This window comes from Cynocephalus volans, chromosome X (assembly GCF_027409185.1).
Source record: "Cynocephalus volans isolate mCynVol1 chromosome X, mCynVol1.pri, whole genome shotgun sequence".
Lineage (NCBI taxonomy): Eukaryota > Metazoa > Chordata > Mammalia > Dermoptera > Cynocephalidae > Cynocephalus > Cynocephalus volans.
In genome coordinates this window covers 125,085,987-125,105,149 of record NC_084478.1, presented here as the reverse complement: position 1 = coordinate 125,105,149, position 19,163 = coordinate 125,085,987, and the positions used below count along the sequence as shown (strand labels likewise).

The 19,163-nt window shown below is 33.8% G+C and overlaps 1 protein-coding gene across 2 annotated transcripts in view; it reads left to right on the top strand.

Moving 5' to 3' along the window:
- The window catches only part of LRCH2 (leucine rich repeats and calponin homology domain containing 2), a 121,704-nt gene that overhangs the window by 74,434 nt on the left and 28,107 nt on the right, over positions 1 to 19,163 (top strand). For both annotated transcript variants that reach the window (XM_063083883.1, XM_063083882.1), the window contains exons 13-14: positions 7,829 to 7,877; positions 7,956 to 8,072. In XM_063083883.1, the coding sequence (XP_062939953.1) occupies positions 7,829 to 7,877; positions 7,956 to 8,072 (166 nt within the window). The remainder of the gene's footprint in view (positions 1 to 7,828; positions 7,878 to 7,955; positions 8,073 to 19,163) is intronic.

Here is a 19,163-nt window from a genome sequence, read left to right as displayed (position 1 = left end):
TTAGTGTTTTCATCATTATAAGTTGTAATCATTCTTTGTGTCCCTCACCCATTCCTCCCTATCCTCCCACCCCCCCCTATTTCCCAAATCTAGTAACCATATGACTGTTCTCTCCTGAAAGTTCAGTGTATCATTGAGGTGTCTGTCTGTCTTTCTCTCTCTCTTCTTTCTTAATTCCCACTTATGAGTGAGGACATGCAGTATTTCTTTTTCTTTGTCTGGCTTATTTCACTTAACATAATTTTCTCCAAGCTCATCCATGTTGCTGCAAATAGCAGAATTTCATCCTTTTTTATGGCAGTGTGGTATTCCATTGTATATATATATACATTTTCCTTATGCAGTCGTCTGTTGATGGACATTTATGTTGGTTCCGTATCTTGGCTATTGTAAAAAGAGCTGCCGTGAACATGGGAGTGCAGGTATCCCTTTGACATGATGATTTCCATTCCTTTGGTTATATACCCAGAAGTGGAATTACTGGATCATATGGTAGTTCTATCTATATTTGTGTGAGAAACCTAAATACTGTTTTCCATAGTGGTTGTACTAATTTACAGTCCCACCAGTAGTGTAGAAGAATTCTCCTTTCTCCACATCCTTGCCAGCATTTTTTATTCTCAGTGTTTTTGATAATAGGCAGTCTAACTGGGGTGAAATGATATCTCAATATGTGGTTTTGATTTGCGTTTCCCTGATGATAAGTGATGTCGAGCATTTTTTCATGTACCTCTTGGCCATTTGTATGTCTTCTTTTGAAAAATGTCTATTCAGCTCCTTTGCCCATTTTGTAATTGGATTTTTTTTTTTTCTGTGAAGTTGAGTTCCTTGTATATTCTGGACATTAATCTTTTGTCTGATGTATAGTTTGGAAATATTTTCTTCCATTCTGTAGGTTGTCTTTTCATTCTGCTGCTTGTTTCCTTTGCTGTGCAGAATGTTTTAAATCTGATATAACCCCATTTGTTTATTTTTTATTCTGTTGCTTGTGCTTTTGGGGTTTTATTCATGAAGTCTTTGCCCAGTCCTACATCTTTAAGTGTTTTCCCCTAGGAGTTTTATAGTTTCGGGTCTTATACTTAAGTCTTTAATCCATTTTAAGTTGATTTTGGTGTATGGTGAGAGGTATGGTCACTTTTCATTCTTCTGTGCATGGATATCCAGTTTTCCCAATACCATTTACTGAAGAGGCTGTCCTTTTCCCCAATGTATGTTCTTGGTGCACTTATCAAAGATCAGTTGGCTGTAAGTATGTAGGTTGATTTGTGGGGTCTCTGTTCTGTTCCTTTGGTCCATGTGTCTATTTTTGTGCTAGTACCATACTGTTTTGGTTACTGTAGCTTTCTATTATAGTTTGAAGTCAGGTAGTATAATGCCTCTTGCTTTATTTTTTTGCTCAGAATTTCTTTGGCTGTATGGGGTCTTTTGTTGTTCCAAATGAATTTTAGGATTGTTTTTCCTATTTCTGTGAAGAATACCATTGGTATTTTAATGGGGATTGCATTGAATCTATTGATTGCTTTCAGTAGCATGAACATTTTCACAATGTTAATTCTTCTAACCAGTGAACTTGGAATGTCTTTCTGTCTTTTGGTGTCCTCTTTATTTCTTTCAGCAGTGATTCATAGTTCTCACTGTAGAGATCTTTTACCTCTAGTTAAATCTCTTCCTAGGTATTTTATTCTTTTGGTAGCTATTGTAAATGGGCTTGCTTTCGTCATTTCTTTTTCTGCTTGTTCATTGTTGGTGTATAGGAACATAGCTGATTTTTGTGTATTGATTTTGTATTGTGCAACTCTACTGAATTTGTTTGTGAGCTCTAGGAGTTTTTTAGAAGAGGTTATCAATTTTTCTATATATAGGACCATGTCATCTGCAAACAGTGACAATTTAACTTTGTCTTTTCCAATTTGGATGACCTTTATTTTTTTCTCTTGTCTGATTGCTCTGGTTAATACTTTCAATAATATGTTGAATAGGAGTGGTGAGAGTGGGCATTCTTGTCTTGTTCTCATTCTTAAAGGAAAGGCTTTCAGTTTTTCCCCATTCAGAATGGTGTTGGTGGTGTTTGTCATATATGGCTTTCATTGTGTTGAGATACTTTCTTATTTGTTGAGGGTCTTTATCATGAAAGGATGCTAAATTTTGTCAAAAGCTTTTTCTGCATCTCTTGAGATAATCATATGGTTTGTCCTTGCTTTTGTTGATGTGGTGTAACACATTTGTTGATTTGCATATATTAAACCATCCTTTCATCCCTGGGATGAATCCCACTTGATCATGGTGTATAATCTTTTTGATGTGCTGTTGTATTCTGTTTGCTAATATCTTGTTGAAGATTTTTGCATCTTTGTTTATCAAAGATATTGGCCTATAGCTTTTTATGTTGTCTTTGTCTGATTTTGGTATCAGGGTGATGCTGGCCTCATAGAATGAATTTGGGAGAAATGTTTGAAAAGGGTTGGTATTTATTCTTTAAAGGTTTGGTAGAATTCAGCAGTGAAGCCATATGATCCTGGGCTTTTCTTTGTTGGGAGACTGCTGATTATACTGCTTCAGTCTTGTTATTTGTTATTGGCTTGTTCAAATTTTGTATTTCTTCTTGGTTCAGTTTTAGTAGTTTGTATATGTCCAGAAATTTATCCATTTCCTCCAGATTTTGAAATTTCTTGGCATATTGTTGTTCATAATAGTTTCTAATGATTCTTTGTATTTCTGTGGTATCCAGTATAATGTCTCCTTTTTCATTTCTGAAAAAAACTAATGTTTTTATTATTATGAACTTCCTTATTTTTTCTTTCTCTTGTATCTGTTCTCAGCCCTTCCTTTCTCAATTTTTGTCTCCTTTTTTTTGTTCAAAAGGAAAACAGTTTTGTGGGTATTTTTTTCAGATGTTGCATGGTATTACATGGCCTTAAAACTTTTTAACACATTAAAGTTTAAGAAAATAATAATTTAAATTCTCTGACATTTTCCTTTCAACAGTGCATGGGTGAGCACACCCCATCCCCATTCCCACCCACAGAAGTATCTCATACACTTTATCTTAACAAAAATGAAATTGTACTAAGTATACTGTCTGATAATCCACATTTTTCATTTAATGTGATATATTCAAATACCTATTAAATATATGTTGTGATGAACTTTGTATATTCTAGGCCCTTATATTATTTCCTTAGCTTAAATGTTTACCAGTATGTTTATTAATGGGTTAAATAATGAGTGTATGTTTAAAGTTTTTGATATACTGTCTCTCCAGAAGTATCTGTGTACATTCTCACAAGTAATACATTAATGCATGGATATCTTTACTTCCATACTTTTTTTTTCTTTTGTTGGCTGGTTGGTATAGGGATCAAACCCTGGACCTTGGTGTTATCAGCACAATGCTCTAACCAACTGTGCTAACTGGCCAGCCCTTTTTTGACACTGTACATTTTCAGTCTATCTAATCTTTGTCAAACTAATAAGAACAAACTATATCAGAATATTCTGTTTCCCATTTCATTGATTAAATTAGTGGTGTTGAACATTATTTCAATTACTTACTGCCTATTTATATTGCTTCTATGTGATTTGCTGGTTTGTATCTCTTGCAGTCAGAATAAGTACGTTGTATGAATTGAATGGTTGAAAATGTATTGAGATTTTTTTTTATGGCCCAGAATAGTCTATTATGGTAAAAGTTCTGTAGGAATTTGGAAAAAAAAAATATATTGTGCAGTTATTGGTTAGAGTATTCTGTAAATGTAAACTGTGTTAAGTTGGTTGATAGTGTTGTTTAAATCTTCTATTTTCTCTTTCCTTGTTCTGTCAGTTATTAAGAGAAGGTTATTGAAATCTCCAGCATCGAATATGGGTTAATCTTTCTCCTTGTAGTTCTTTCATTTTTTTCTTTGTATATTCTGAACCTCTGTTATAAGATACTTAAATATTTTTGACTTTTCTTTATATTCCTGATAATATTCTTTGCTCTGATGTCTACTTTTCTGGTGTTAATATAGTCACTCCAGCTTTCTTTTGATTAGTATTAGCATGATACATCTTTCTTCATCCTTTTATTTTTAACCTATTAGTGTCTTTATAGCAAAAGTGATTTTCTCATAGTTAGCATAAGTAGTATCTTTCTTTTAATTGCAATGTGCCTTTTAATTGCAGTGTTAAAATCATTTATATTTCATGTAATTATTGATATTCTGGGGTTTAAATCTTGCTATGTGTTTCCTTTTTGTCCTATCTCTTCTTTGTGTCCATTTTTTCCTCTTTTCTGCTGTCTTTTGAATTATATTTTAAAATTCCCATTTATCTCCCTTGTGGGCTTATTAGCTATAAATTTTTGTTATGTTAGTGATTGTTTTAGGGGTTAAAGTGTAATATTTAATGTATCACAGTCTACCTTCGAGTGTTATTATGCCATTTCATGTATTGTATAAGAACCTTACAACAGTATAGTTATATTTCTTCCCTCCTGGCTTTGGTGGTGTCATACATTTTTTTTTCTATATATGCTATCTACTCCATGGCACATTGTTATTCTTTTTGTTTTAAAGTCAATCTTAAAGAGATTTAAATAATCAGAATAATGTCTTTTGTTTACCCCCTTAGTTACCATATCCAGTGCCCTTTATTTTTTTGTGTACATCCGTACATATTTCCATGTATATCATTTTCCTTCTACCTAAAAGACATACTTTCACATTATTTTTACTGTCAGCCTGCAGGTGTTGAATGCTTTTACGTTTTGTATGTCTGAAAAATCTTTAATCTTCATTTTTGAAAGGTATCTTGCTCATGCAGAATTCTAGGTTGACATATTTGTTTTCTTACAGTACCTTAATGAGATTTATCCACTGTCCTCTAAGATTGCGTTGTTTCCTTTGAGAAGTCTGCTGTCATTCTTATCTTTTGTTTTACTGAACCTACCGTGTTCTTTTTTCTCTAGCTGTTTTCAGTATTGTCTCTCCATCACTTGTTTTGAATAATTTTACTGTGATGTATCTTGTTGTAGTTTTTTTCATGTTTCTTTTTCTTGGAGTTCTTTTGCTTGAACTTGTGGGTTTATTGTTTTCATGAAATTGGAAAGTTTGGGCCCCTAATTTCTTCAAATATCTTTTTTTTTTGTCATTCAACCTCTTCTATTATGGTACTCTAATTATGTCTGAGTATATGTTAGGCCACTTGAAATTCCCCACAGAACGTTGATGTTCTTTTCACTCTTCAGAATTTTTCTTTCTATGTTTGATTTTGGCTAGTTCTTCTGCTGTGTCTTCATGATCATTAATCATTTCTTATGAAATGTCTAATCTGCAGTTAATCCCATCCAGTTAATTTTTAATTGAAGATGTATTTTTTATCTCTTGAACTTTTAGCATATCTATACTAACCATGTTCAGTCTTTTCCTTCAGCTTCCTGAACATTGCTTGGTTGAATTTTTGATTGAATGGCAGACATTGTGAACTTTACCTTCTTGGGTGTAGTTATGGTAATATAACTATAAATGTTCTTGGCTTTTGTTTTGGGATGTGGTTAAATTACTTGGAAACAATTTGATATTTTGGGGACTTGGCTTTATGATTTGTTATGTGGGAATTTAGTGCAGCATTTAGTCCAGGACTAAATTTGTACCCCTAATGAGGCAAGACCTTTGTCAGTACTCTACCTGATGTTCCATGAATTATAAGGTTTTCCATTCTGGCTGTTGGGAACTGGTACTACTCCTGGTCTTCTGTGAATGTGGAATTATTCCTTCTCATCTTTTGGAATGATTTCATTCTTTTTCCTGGGGTATTTTCCTCACACACATGATCAGTTATCAGAACTCAGCTGCAAATTTGAAGGATGCCTCTGTAGATCTTTTAAGTTCTTTCTCAGTGCATTGCCCTTTTCTTTGTTATTCTGTCCTGTGAACTCTGTCTGCCCTTTTCTCCCTGACTCCCTGCTTTGTCTCCTAAATTTAAGGAACCTGCTGGGCTCTGCCTTGGTTCCCCCTCCATGGGCTGTGTTCTGGAAACTGTCTCCATGCAGCACCCTTGCTCAGTAATGGAGTTTGCCTTATTTGTTATCCATTTCTAAGGGATAATATCCTTTTTTGCCTGATATGTAATGTCTCAGAAAGCATAATTTTATATATTTTGTCCATTCTTTTAGTTTTTTCAGTCAGGATATAAATCTGGTCACTGTTATTCTTTCTTGGCCAGAGGCAAAGTCTAGTTTTTACGTTTATGTGCTCACATTTGTCAGTATTTAGTTTTGATTGTCTTTCATATGCTGTTTCCACCCAAGCGTTTAAAAAATTACCGCTCATGGGAGTATTTTTTTTTCGTGTTTCATCTTTATTTACATTTCCATCTTTTAATCCATTAATTTTGATATTCAATGTGAGGTAAAGGTTCTAATTTTTTTCCTCCCTCCCTCCCTTCTTTTCTTACTCTGTCTCCTCTCCCTTTCTTTTTCTTTCTTTCCTTCTCTCTATATTTTATAAGTGGTCAACCAGTTGTCTCTGTACTGTTTGTTACATAATCCATCATTTCAACAATGATTTTAAATTTCATTTTTTATCAGAAATTGTTATACTTGTGATCCTGTATTCTTCCATTGAAAAAAATCTATAGATGCTGGAGCTAGTACTATTTTATTACTTTAATTTTATATATTTTATTAACTGGTAGGGAAATCCCCTTTATATATAGCTTTTCCCTTTTTGATTGTCCATTCTTCCAAATTAATTTTGAAATTCTTTTGTCATATTTCTAAAATAAACCAAAAAATACTTCTTGGATTTTTTTATTAATATAGTTCATTTCAGTTACTAATTAATTAATTTGAAAAAGAAGTTATACCTGTAATAATCTTTTTGTTCAAGAACTTTCCCTTTTTTTTCAGGTCCCTTACTAGACTTTTGTAACTACTATTTTTTAAATGTAGATCTTGTACATGTGTAGTTAAGTTTCTTCCTAGATGTTTTAGACTTTTCCTTCCTTTTATGAATGAGGTTTTTTTTTTTTCTAATACATTTTTTAAGTCATTATAGTTGATATATAGGAAAGCTATTAAGTTTTGTAGTTTTTCTTTACCTGGGTCTTGTAATAATAGATTTTTTTTTTCCTCTTGGGTAATCATGTGTTGTATAAATTTTGAAGATTTGATTCTTTCTTTCTAATTTTTATATGTCCTTTTTTTTCTTATTGTCCTGTAAAGAAGTTACACAACAGTGTTAAATTGTAACAGCTCTAATTGGCATTTTGTTTATGTATTTTCCAAGGAAACTCCTTGTTCAAATCTGCCATCTAACAACAGCATACATGGTCTGCCTTATCCCAACAAAAACCTACATGAGATGAATTTCCTTCACAGCCCGTTGTGTCAGAATGAAGGGGTTGAGGCTCGTAATCTGTAATTTAGTAGGCAAAAAACAATTACTTCCCTGAGCTCTTGGGCATTTAGACAAAAGAAATTATTGGTTGATTTTTAAAAGAAGTTTTGGTAATTATTTTAGTACAATAAATATCCTGTTCATTCTTTCACTGTATGTCTCTAGATATTACATTTCTTGTTGCCTCTTCATAATCCTTAGAATATGCATAGAGTTGATATAAAAGAAATCCATTTTGATGTTTTCTGTGGAGCAACAGTTATTAGGAACTTAAGTATGTTTTTGTCAACTGTTATGTTTTACAGTTTAGTTTTTCAACTGTTATTAGTTCAAAGCATAGGAATGGGTAAATTTTTTACATTCCTGGTTAAGAGAGAACTTTATAATGTTCATAATGTATATCAGGATTATTGTAAATATTTTAACATATTAAGCCATCTTTAATTTTTTAGTGTCTCAGCAGGTGAAGTTAATTCACCATTATCACCCCTTACATGGCAGGTAAGAAGAAATTAAATCACTGTTATATCTCTTATTTTGTTCTCATTTATTTAGTTAAAGGAAATTGTCTTATTACAGCCCTTAGAAAATCAGAAGGATCAAATAGGTGAACAACAGTGGCCAGAATCTCAACCTATAATCTGGCAGAGTGAAGAAAGGAGGCGGAGCAAACAGATTAGAAAAGAATATTTCAAGGTACTTTATTAAATTTTAAAATTTGCTTTGTAATTATTAGTTTTGACTTTATCAATTTTACTTTAGTTAATAAACTTGAATATAACTCTCTAGTTAAATGTAATAAATGTTATATTTTATCTTGATTTCCTACATATATGTGGAATAAATTTACTTCCTAGTTATATCCATAAAATTTCAGTACTTCAGAATAATTAAGAACAAATAGATCAATATGAATTGTGATTTACTGAATAATAACAAGAAAGATGAATGTTCACTCCACTGTTGAGAGTGTCCTTCCCTTTTTCCTCATGTCTTCCTTGTAGCGATATGTAGTATGTTTTAAAAGAATTGTCCAGAAAAATTTTCTCATTGGATTTGTTTCAACAAGTAGTTGACACATATTTACAATTAGCATTTAACTGTTTCTGTGTAAATAAATGCTATTTGTTGTAAAAATACCTGAGAGCAGTTTTTTTCCATTTTCTTTTTTTCTTATTACCTTAGTAGATATCTTAAGAGAGTCTTTTATCTTAGCTAAAATAAAAGGTCAGATCATCTGAATTATCCCAAATTTCTAGTTAGCAGGCTTTTAATGAAATTTTATTGGGTGCACCTTTGTAAATAATGTATTATTATCTATTTGTGGCTAAGGTCTGCTATTTTTGCAGAGGCCATTCCTCAGAATTTGGAATAATTATCTTTTTTTTTTTTTTTTTTTTTATTGAGACAAAACAAGTGTTTATTTTGGAGCCATTAGATTAGAATTTTTGTGTAAGTTTCTGCTGGATGGCTACTGCTACTTTCCCTTCTCTGAGATTTTTCTATTGACCAAGAATTTTTTTTTTTTTTTTAACTTTTATTTTGTCGATATACATTGTGGTTGATTATTGTTGCCCCTTACCAAAACCTCCCTCCCTCCTCCCTGTCCTCCCTCCCCCCCAACAATGTCCTTTCTGTTTGCTTGTCGTATCAACTTCAAGTAATTGTGGTTGTTATATCTTCTTCCCCCCCTCCCGTTTTTTTTTTTTTGTGTGTGTGTGTGTGTGTGTGTGTGAATTTATATATACTAGTCAGAATTTATTATTGGAATTTGATTCAAATGAATAGACAGATAAGCTATTGATCCATGAATAGTAAATTTTGTTGTCTTTGTGCACATTTTCTATTTCCCAAAGTCTAATTTTTGTCTAATAATATTAATTTTATCTAAACACATAGTAGTAAGCTAAATTGTAGGTAATTTCAAGTTTATATCACTAATAAATAGGAGTATATTTCATGTTTTTCTCTGTTTGGTAGAAATACGTCTGTATGCACATTGATCTATTTCCATATATGGGAGTGTAACATATGTTTGGAAGTAGTATCACATGACCAAAACAAAAATGTTATCTGTCTTAGCAGATCTGTGATAAGTTTAAGCCTTCAACAATAATTACCAAAGTTCTTTTAATGAGCTTTGTGTTACTTGGTCAATCTGAAAGATAATGAAGAAATAAAAGACATGAAGGAAAAAGGAAGGACATTATAAGCAGAACCCTTATCAGTAATGGTAAAATTCTGTTTATCCCAACCCTTTACAGATTTGCACTTATGATTACATTCCAGCAGTTATTTTAAAGTTTTCCTTTTTAGTTCGTGGGACATTGAACAAAGGCACTGAATAAAATTTGTTTATAGGTAAAACTGTTGAATGCCTGTTCATGTGGGGGAAATTTCAGTATTTCTAAGTAATAAAAGAGATTTTATATTTATTTGATCTCCTTTATTCTAATGTAGTAAAAGCCATACCAATTCTGACTGTCAAAACATTTGCATAGCACTTACTAAGTGCTAGGCACTGTTCTAAGTGTTTTACAATTATCAACGCATTTAATCTTCATAACAACTCTATGAGGTAAGTACAATTATCATCATTTTTATTTTACACATGGGTAAATTAAGGCACAGAGAGGCTAAATAGTATGACTCAGGTCACTTAGCTAATAAGTGTCAGAGTCAGGATTTGAACTCAGAGCCTATGCTATGCTGTCTCTTTACTGTGGATAGCCTAATATCAAATGAACAAACACTTTCAAATAAATATAGTTCTATTGTTTTAAAAAATATTTTATGGGAACTTAAGTGAACTTCTCAGTAAAGGCATAATGGAGGCCTCAGTGAGCCTCTAAAAAATGAACAATTCTTTGGTTTATAGCATCACTTGTTAAGAAGTATTTTATTAAGTGTATGGCTTAATGTATTTTCTATCATATAATAATTTCTATAATATAATTGTGTTATGAAGTTAACTGTTGCTTTGTGTTGCTTCGACCCCCACGGATTTGTCACCCCACTTCCCCTGGGTGACGGAGATGCAAAGGATTACTCAAAGCCCATCTCTACTGAGCAGTGAGAGGCCCCGAAGTGGCTAATCTCCCGCAGGAACCCTTGAGAGAGAGGGATCCCTTCCTTGGGAAATTAACACCGAATTGGGGTTCTCTTCCTGCATTTATTTTTCAGACCAGGAAGTTACAGGAAGAGAACAAAGGTGGGGCTATAGTTTAACAATATAGGCTGGTAACTTTCAGTGAAACAAGCCAGATGACATTCCAGTAAGGCCATTAAGTGGTCTTATCAACAACAGTTTGATCTTAGCAAACATTCCTTCCTATAGCAATTTCTCAGTATCTTTACATAACAATCAATAACTAGTCTGTCTTTGAGCCAGCAACCTGTATGCCACAATTCTTATCTTGCAACAGAGACTTAGACCCTGAGGAAAATTTCCAGTCCTCACAAGGTCAGTATTTGAAACTGCAAGGCTTTGGAAAACCAGGCCCTGTGAAGTACATATGCTTTTTAGTATATTCCACAGTTAACAAATATAATTATGTTGTGAAGTTGCTAAGAGATCAAATGAGATAATATTTGAAGTGCCCATTGCATAATCATCAACAACTAACAACAAATGTTAATTTCTTCCTTACTTGGTAAAGTAGTTGCAAAGATAAGCTTGTCACTGGGAAATGTTTTAAGGAGATGTGTAGTTCTCTTAAATTGTCAGAAGATGTCAGTGTGAGGACGCTGCAAAAAAATTGATTATATCAACAGTTTTTTCCTAAGATGTCAAGAAAATATAAAATTGAGATACCACTGTCTAAATTAAGTCAAAGCCATTATTCATAATTACCAGTATTTTCATGATTAAAGTGTCATTAGTGTCTATGAAGTGTCTTTCAAAGACAAAAAGGAAATTTCTCTTACCTATCTCCCTCCCAAGAATTGAAAGGGCTATTTATAGGATGTATTATTGAACTTAATCTGGATTTATAGTTCATTAAACAGTAAAATATAGTACTCTTGAGGTTTATACCAAATTATCACTGAGCTTCCTCAGTGATGGCACCTTTAGCTTTGCTGTGTTATGAAATATATAGAGCTTTTGTGCAACATTATCCTAACACATATAAATGATTGAGCCACAGGAATTCTTTGTTTCTGTCCCATGGTAGATTATTCGTGGTGTTGTTACTCAGTATATTTATTGAAAGTGTGTGTGTATGTGTGTATGAATGAAATCCAGTTCTTCATTATTTCTTCTTAGTTGCGAAGACTAATTTTGGGTAGATTTTTCTCAGGTAAGCCCCTGAAACTAAGTAAAAAATATTTCAAAATACTGGCAAGATTATTTCAGCCATAAGATAAGTTGGGTCAGTTTATGTGAGTAAGCAAATCATTGTAGGAGAGTTACATTAACTCGTAGATTCCTAAGCCAGTATTGTATAGATTACTATTCTAGTGTATAAAATTTAATGTCTTTGTAGTCAAAATAAAATCACTGCATTTTTCAGAGTTATTCTAGGAAATAGATGACTTTATTATATATCTTTTACAGAAATATATTAATATTATTTAATAAGATGTACAACAAAGTATGAAAATCTAACCTTTTGTTGATAAATAATGTTTAATGTAAATTAGTAGCTTTAATTTCTTGTAAGAATGAAAACACATGAATTTCCAAATGCATTTGATGATTGATTTCTAAACAAAAAGTTAAAAGGCAGTAGAATAAACTATACCAAGTTAGTTTTAAATATTATTTATTTTAATGTCATATATGTCTTCAAATGTATCTCATTACTACTGTGATAAAACGTTGTAATGACTCTTAATACATAGTAATTTTATAAATCAGTACAATATTTAAAGGTCAACCTCAAGGAAAATATTTTTTAATTTTTAATTGATCCATAATAATCATACTTGTTTATGAAGTATGCACGGTATTTCCATACACATATACAATGTATAACGATTAAATGAGGATAATTGGCTTATTCATTACCTCGAACATTTATCATTTCTTTTTGTTGAGAGCATTCCAAATCCTCTCTTCTAGCTGTTTCAACTATACAATCAATTATTGTTAACTATGGTCACCCTACTGTACTATAGACCACTAGAAGTTATTCTTCCTGTCTACCTGTAATTTTGTACCCATTGACCAAACTACCCTTCTGGTCACCACTGTTCTACTCTCTTCTTTTATGAGATCATCGTTTTATAGCTTCCACATGAGTGAGAATGTGCAATATTTGTCTTGATATGCCTGGTTTATTTCACTTAATATCCTCCAGCCTCATCCATGTTGTCTCAAATGACAGGATTTCATTCTTTTTCATGATTGAATAATATTCCACTGTGAATATATGCCACATTTTCTTGATCCATTCATCTGTTGATGGACACATAGGTGGATTTTATATTATGGCTATTGTGAATAGTGCTGCAATAAACATGGGAGTGCAGATATTTCTTTGACATACTGATTTCCTGTCCTTTGGATATATACCCTGTAGTGGGATTTTTGGATCATATGGTAATTCTCTTTTTAGTTTTTTAAGGAACTTCTGTACTGTTTTCCATAATGGCTATACTAATTGACATTCCCACCTTTTTGTGTGTGTGTAAGAATTCCCCTTTCTCTGTAATTTTGCCAGCATTTATTTTCTGTCATTGTGACAATAGCCATTCTAACTAGGGTGAAATGATATCTCACTGTGGTTTTGATTTGTAGTTCCTCAGTGATTAGTGATGTTGAGCATTTTTTCATAAACCTGTTGGCCATTTGTATATCTTCTTTTGAGAAATGTCTGTTCAGGTCCTTTGCCCATTTTTTAATTGGGTTATTTGTTTTTTTGCTGTCGAGTTGTTTAAATTCCTTATATATTCTGGATATTAGCCCCTTGTCTGATGTGTAGCTTGCAAACACTTTCTCCCATTCTGTAGGTTGTCTCTTCACTTTGTTGATTGTGTCCTTTACTGTGCAGAAACATTTTAGTTTGATGTAGTCCCATTTGTGTATTTTTGCTTTAGTTGCCTGTACCTTTGTAATCTTGCTCAGAAAAGCGCTGCCCACTAATTTCATGTAGCATTTCCCCTATGTTTTCTTCTTTTCAGATAGCATGTCCCCTATTTTCTTCTTTTGGGTCTTAAATTTAGGTCTTTGATCCATTTTGAGTTGAATTCTGTGTGTGGTGACAGATAGGGATCTAGTTCCAATATTCTGTATATGTATACCCAGTTTTCCCAGCACCATTTGTTGAACAAGCACTGTCCTTTCCCCATTGTATATTTTTGTCACTGTTTTTGAAAATCAGTTGGCTGTAAATATGTGGGTTTATTTCAGGGCTCTTAATCTATTCCATGGGTTGATTTCTCTGTTTTTATGCCAGTACCATGCTCTTTGCCTACTATAGCTTTATAGTATATTTTGAATTCAGGAACTGTGATTCCTCCAACTTTTTTCTTTTTGCTCAAGACTGCTTTAGCTATATGGGGTCTTTGGTGATTCCACACAAATTTTAAGATCATTTCTTCTATTTCTCGGAAGAATGTCATTGGTATTTTGATGAGGATTGTGTTGAACATATAGGTTGCTTTGGGTAACATGTACATTTTGATTGTTAATTCTTTCAACCCATGAACATTGGATATCTTTCTCTTTATTCATGTCCTCCTCTATTTTTTTTTTTTTGTCCATGTTTTATAGTTTTTATTGTAGAGGTTTTTTACCTCCTTGGTTAAATTTACTCCTGTATACCTCCTTGGTTAAATTTACTCATATATTTCATTTTTTTCGTGGCTGTTGTGAATGGGATTACTTTCTTGATTTCTTCCTTGACTATTTTGTTACTGGCATATATGAAGGCTATTGATTTCTTTGTGTTAATTTTGTATCCTGCCAGTATACTGATTTCATTCTAGTAATTTTTTTGTGGAGTGTTTAGGGTTTTCTATGTATAGGATTGTGTCATTGTCATCTGCAAATAGGGATAGTTTGATTTCCTCCTTTCTGGTTCAAATGACTTTTATTGCTTTCTCTTGTCTTATTGCGTTGGCCAGAATTTGTAGTCCTATGTTGAGTAAGAGTGGGGACAGTGGGCATCCTTGTCTTGTTCCAGATCTTAGAGGAAAAGCCTCCAATTTTTGTCCATTCAGTATGATTTTAGCTGTGGGTTTGTCGTATATGGTTTTTATTGTGTTGAGGTATGTTTCTCTATACCTAATTTCTTGACTGTTTTTATCATAAAGGGGTGTTGGATTTTATCAAATGCTTTTTCTGCATCTATTGAAATGATCATATGGTTTTTTTCCCTTCATTTTGTTGATGTAAATGTGATGTATCACATTTATAGATTTGCACATGTTGAAACCATCCTGGCATCCCTGGGATGAATCCCACTTGATCATGGTCTGTGATCTTTTTAATGTGATGCTGAATTCTGTTTGCTATATTTTGTTGAGGATCTTTGCATCTGTTTACATTAGGAATATTGGTCTGTAGTTTTCATTTTTTGTTTTGTCTTTTTCTGGTTTTGGTATGAAGGTAATGCTTGTCTCATAGAATAAGTTTGGAAGTATTCCCTCCTCTTCAATGTTTTGGAAGAGTTGTAGAAGAATTGGTGTTAGTTTTTCTTTAAATGTTCAGTAGAATTCAGCTGAAGCTATCTGAACCTGGGGTTTTCTTTGTTGGAAGACTTTTTATTACCGCTTCAATGTTATTACTCATTACTGGTTTGTTTATGTTTTCTAATTCTTCATTATTCAACTTTGGTAAATTAAATGTATCTAGGAATTTATCCATTTCTTCTAGGTTTTCCAGTTTTTTAGCATATAGTTGTTCTGTGTAGTCTCTTATGATCCTTTGTATTTCTGTGTTATGAGTTGTAATATCTCCTTTTTCCTCTCTGATTTTGAGTCTTCTCTTTTTTCTTTATTAGTCTAGCTAAAGGTTTATCAATTTTGTTTATCTTTTTGAAGGCCCATTGTCCCTACTCTTATTCAATCTTTTTTATTTTTTAATCTCTAATTCATTTATTTCTGCTGTGATCTTTACTATTTCTTTCCTTTTACTGATTTTGGGTTTGGTTTGTTGTTGTTTTTCTAGCTCCTTGAGGTATACCATTAGGTTGCTTATTTGGAGTCCTATTTTTTCGTGTAGGCATTTATTGCTATAAACTTCCAATTAGAACTGATTTTGCTGTATCCCATAGGTTCTGGTATTTTGAGTTTTCATTTTCATTTGTCTACAGGAAATTTTTAATTTCCTTCTTTATTTCTTCTTTGACTCATTCATTGTTGAGGAGCTTATTGTTTAATTTCTCTGTGTCCGTGTGGTTTCTACTGTCCGTTTGTTGTTGATTTCTAGTTTTATTCTATTGTGGTCAGACAAGGTAGTCGTTATGATTTTGATTTTTTAAAATTTGTTGATACTAGTTTTGCCTTCTAACATATGGTCTGTATCAGGGAATGTTCCATGTGAGCACCAGAACTTAAATGCTGTACTGGAACTGGATGTTTCTGAATCTGGGGAAGACTTATTGTGACCACTGAAATTTAAACATTGTGAAACTTAAACACAGACCTGCCGTGGTTTCTAGGTCTGGGGAAGACTAAAGCAAGCACAGTACTTAAACCACAACCTTTTAGTTGCTTCTGGGTAAAGAGAAGGCTCCACAGGAGCTCCTGTGCTATGTGGAAAGACCAACCAGGGATATGGGCCTTCCTGCAGATCATGCCCCCTGCAGCACTATGGCCAGTCTTCTCAGCATAGTGCCCCCACTGATAGGAACACAGAGCGGCCACTACAATTTGTATGCTAGTCACTGTGATGAGCATCTCTGCTCTTTTTCTCTGATTCATCCCAGGTGGTTCAGCCCTTTCGGTACTCCCAGTGCTACCCCTGGCATGGAACCAGCCCACGCTTTTCATGAAGATTCCCTGATTTTGTGGGGAGATTGGACATCCACCCCCAGTTCTCTCCTTCCACTTCAGAAACTATGGGTCCAGGGACATTCTTCAGGGAAGGGGTGATGCAGTCTAAAAGGCCTGTTTGTCTTATTGGTCATGTCTTTTCTCACTTCTGCAGGCCCAGGGGGCTTCTCTGCTTCTCTCCTTAGTTCTGGTGAGTTCAGGATATTATTATTGTCTTTGAATAGTTGCTACTCATAGTTTTATGGGATGAGTGGTTCCGGGGTCTTCTGCTCCACCATCTTTATGAGGTCACTCCTTCCAGGAAAATATTTTTCTATATTTTATATGATCATGTTAGTTTTATACTGGAATAGGGAAGCCAACTGGGAATGTAAAATAACCTGATTTGTTCTGAGCCGGAGTTTGTGCACAAGTTATTCTTTCTTCTCTGAAATTAATGTGAGCTCCAGAGATGTACTGACCTTTCTGTTTCTCTGGTTTGTAAATCAGGCTTTTATTGTAGTATTTGAATTCAGAAGTAATAAAACCTTAATAATTCAGATTAATACTAATTAGGGATAGCTAAACTGAATTAGTAAAAAATTGGACATATAGAATATTTTCAAATCTGTGTGTATATCAGGTTTTGTGTTATAAGACCTTTAAATATATGCAGTAATGCAAACTTAGCATCCTTCTAAGTTTATTTATAATGAATATTTTTAATTAGAATAGTTGTTGAGTAACAATAATATTTTTCCATTATCTGAGTTCTTAACTATATCGTTCTGTGTTTCTTTGCATTTCAGTTGTCTATGTACTCTTTCATGTCCTGTCTCTTTACTTTTCATCTTATAAATGTGCTCAAACCTATAATGTAGGGGAGTAAAAATAATAGCTTTTTCTCACCCATCACAAAGGTCATGGCCGACACCCATATAACAAAAGACAGATTAACAAGAGAAAAACATAACAAATTTAATCAAAGTTTTACATGACATGGGAGCCTTCAGAAATGAAGACCTAAAAACCCAGGGAAAACTGTATTTTTATGTTGTCCTATGAAGGAAGGGAATAGTTGTAGAGAAACATGATTGGATAGAAAGGGGTATGGTCTAATGGTAATATACTGGGGTGAACATAGAAAAGCCTGTTTGTTCAGATTTTTGCCTGTGTCTCTGTATGACATTCCTTCCCCCACTTCCTTATGTGACAGGTGTCACATAAGGATCTTCATGGGAGAAGGGAGAAGGTCAGAGAGTACCTTGCTAGGTTTTATGGCTTTGTTGGGGAGGAGAATTCTAGTTTCTGTGACCCGCCTTAGGGGAGAGGGGTTGAGTTTCTGCTTGGGGGAAGCATGAGGGTAGGAAGTAAGAAGGGCAGGAGAGGTCAGAGTGACATCTAAGGTGTCATATTTTGGGGTAGTGTTTTCTGAACCCAGACACCACCATTATCTCTGATTCCCCTTTCAGCTGTTGCCTTATCTCTTTGCTCTCTTTTAGGGACCAAACTTGTCATTTCTGGTATTCTAGTCTGATATTCCATAGTTCACTGAAGCCTGATTTTCACCTCCATTTATCCATTGAAACAGTCCCTCACTAGAGGTTAATATGTACCTACTAACAACAAAATCCAGGGTATCATTTGACAATGATGACCACATCTTCTTGAAACTCCTTTCTTGTCTTTTTAGTCATTTTTCTTCTCTGATTCTTCTGTTATCTTTTTGATCTTCTTGTCTAACTTTTCTGTCCTTTATTCTGATTGCTCTTAGGGTTTCATCCTCTTTTTTTACTCTAAAAAGCTCTCTCTGAGAACTTTAAAAGTGTTAATGACTCCAGATGTTTCTTACATTCTGCTGAGTCTAAATTTGCATCCTGTAAACTTTTTCTGGCCTGTAAGCCTATGTTTCTAATTGTCTGGATGCCCTACCTGTATTTCAAATTCAATATGTCTTCCTCCTTATGCACCCCACCATGGAACTTGCTCCTCCTCTCTATATTTTGTTTGGTAGCAGTGTCTGCCCAGTTGTCTAAGCTCTGTATCTGTTAATTATACATTCGTTCTCCAAGTCATCCCTATCTCTACTGCCCTTGCCTTTGTTGGAACTCTCATACATTCTTCTCTGGGCAATTGTAGTAAATTCTTAATGGTCCCCCTTTCACAGCCCTTGGAGAAATCCCTGGCTTAAATTTTCGTATTGGCTCCCTGTTACCAATAAGATGAAGTTTGGACTTATCAAAATCTTCAGTGACCATTCTTTACCTTAGAACTTACTGCACAGTAAGCACTTAATAAATATTAGCATAATATTCACTCAAATGTCACTGTTGCATTGAAGTAGAAAAGAACCAAAAATAAGTGGCTTCAGCGAACATCTTGCCTGGGAATGGCAAATAGGTTTTTTTCACACATGCTAACTTTATACAGTGGCTGTCTGGAGCACTGGGTTGAAAGCATATTGGAGCTGTGTCTGGGATCTGCTGGAAAGAGCACTCTGGAAGAGTAGTGAACAGATAGTTGTCAGAGAAGAGATAGGGGAGGAATATATGTCTTGTATTCATAATCCCTAATACAGCTCACTCACCAATTTGTGGTTGAGATAACAGGTAGGTTATCTGTTTTTACAAACGTTATGGAAGATAATGCTGCATAAGTAAAGAGGACCATTAAATAGAACTTTGAATGTCAGACAAAGGAGTTTGTACATAATCTGAAAGTTAGTAGGCTTCTCAGCAGGACAGTCATGAGTTGCAAGCAGAAGGTTTATCTGCTACTGATTTTCAGGATTATTTGCACTGAGAGAAATCAGAAGTAAGAACTCCAGTGGTTGTCATACTGTATTTCCTTGATTCTAAGAAGCAG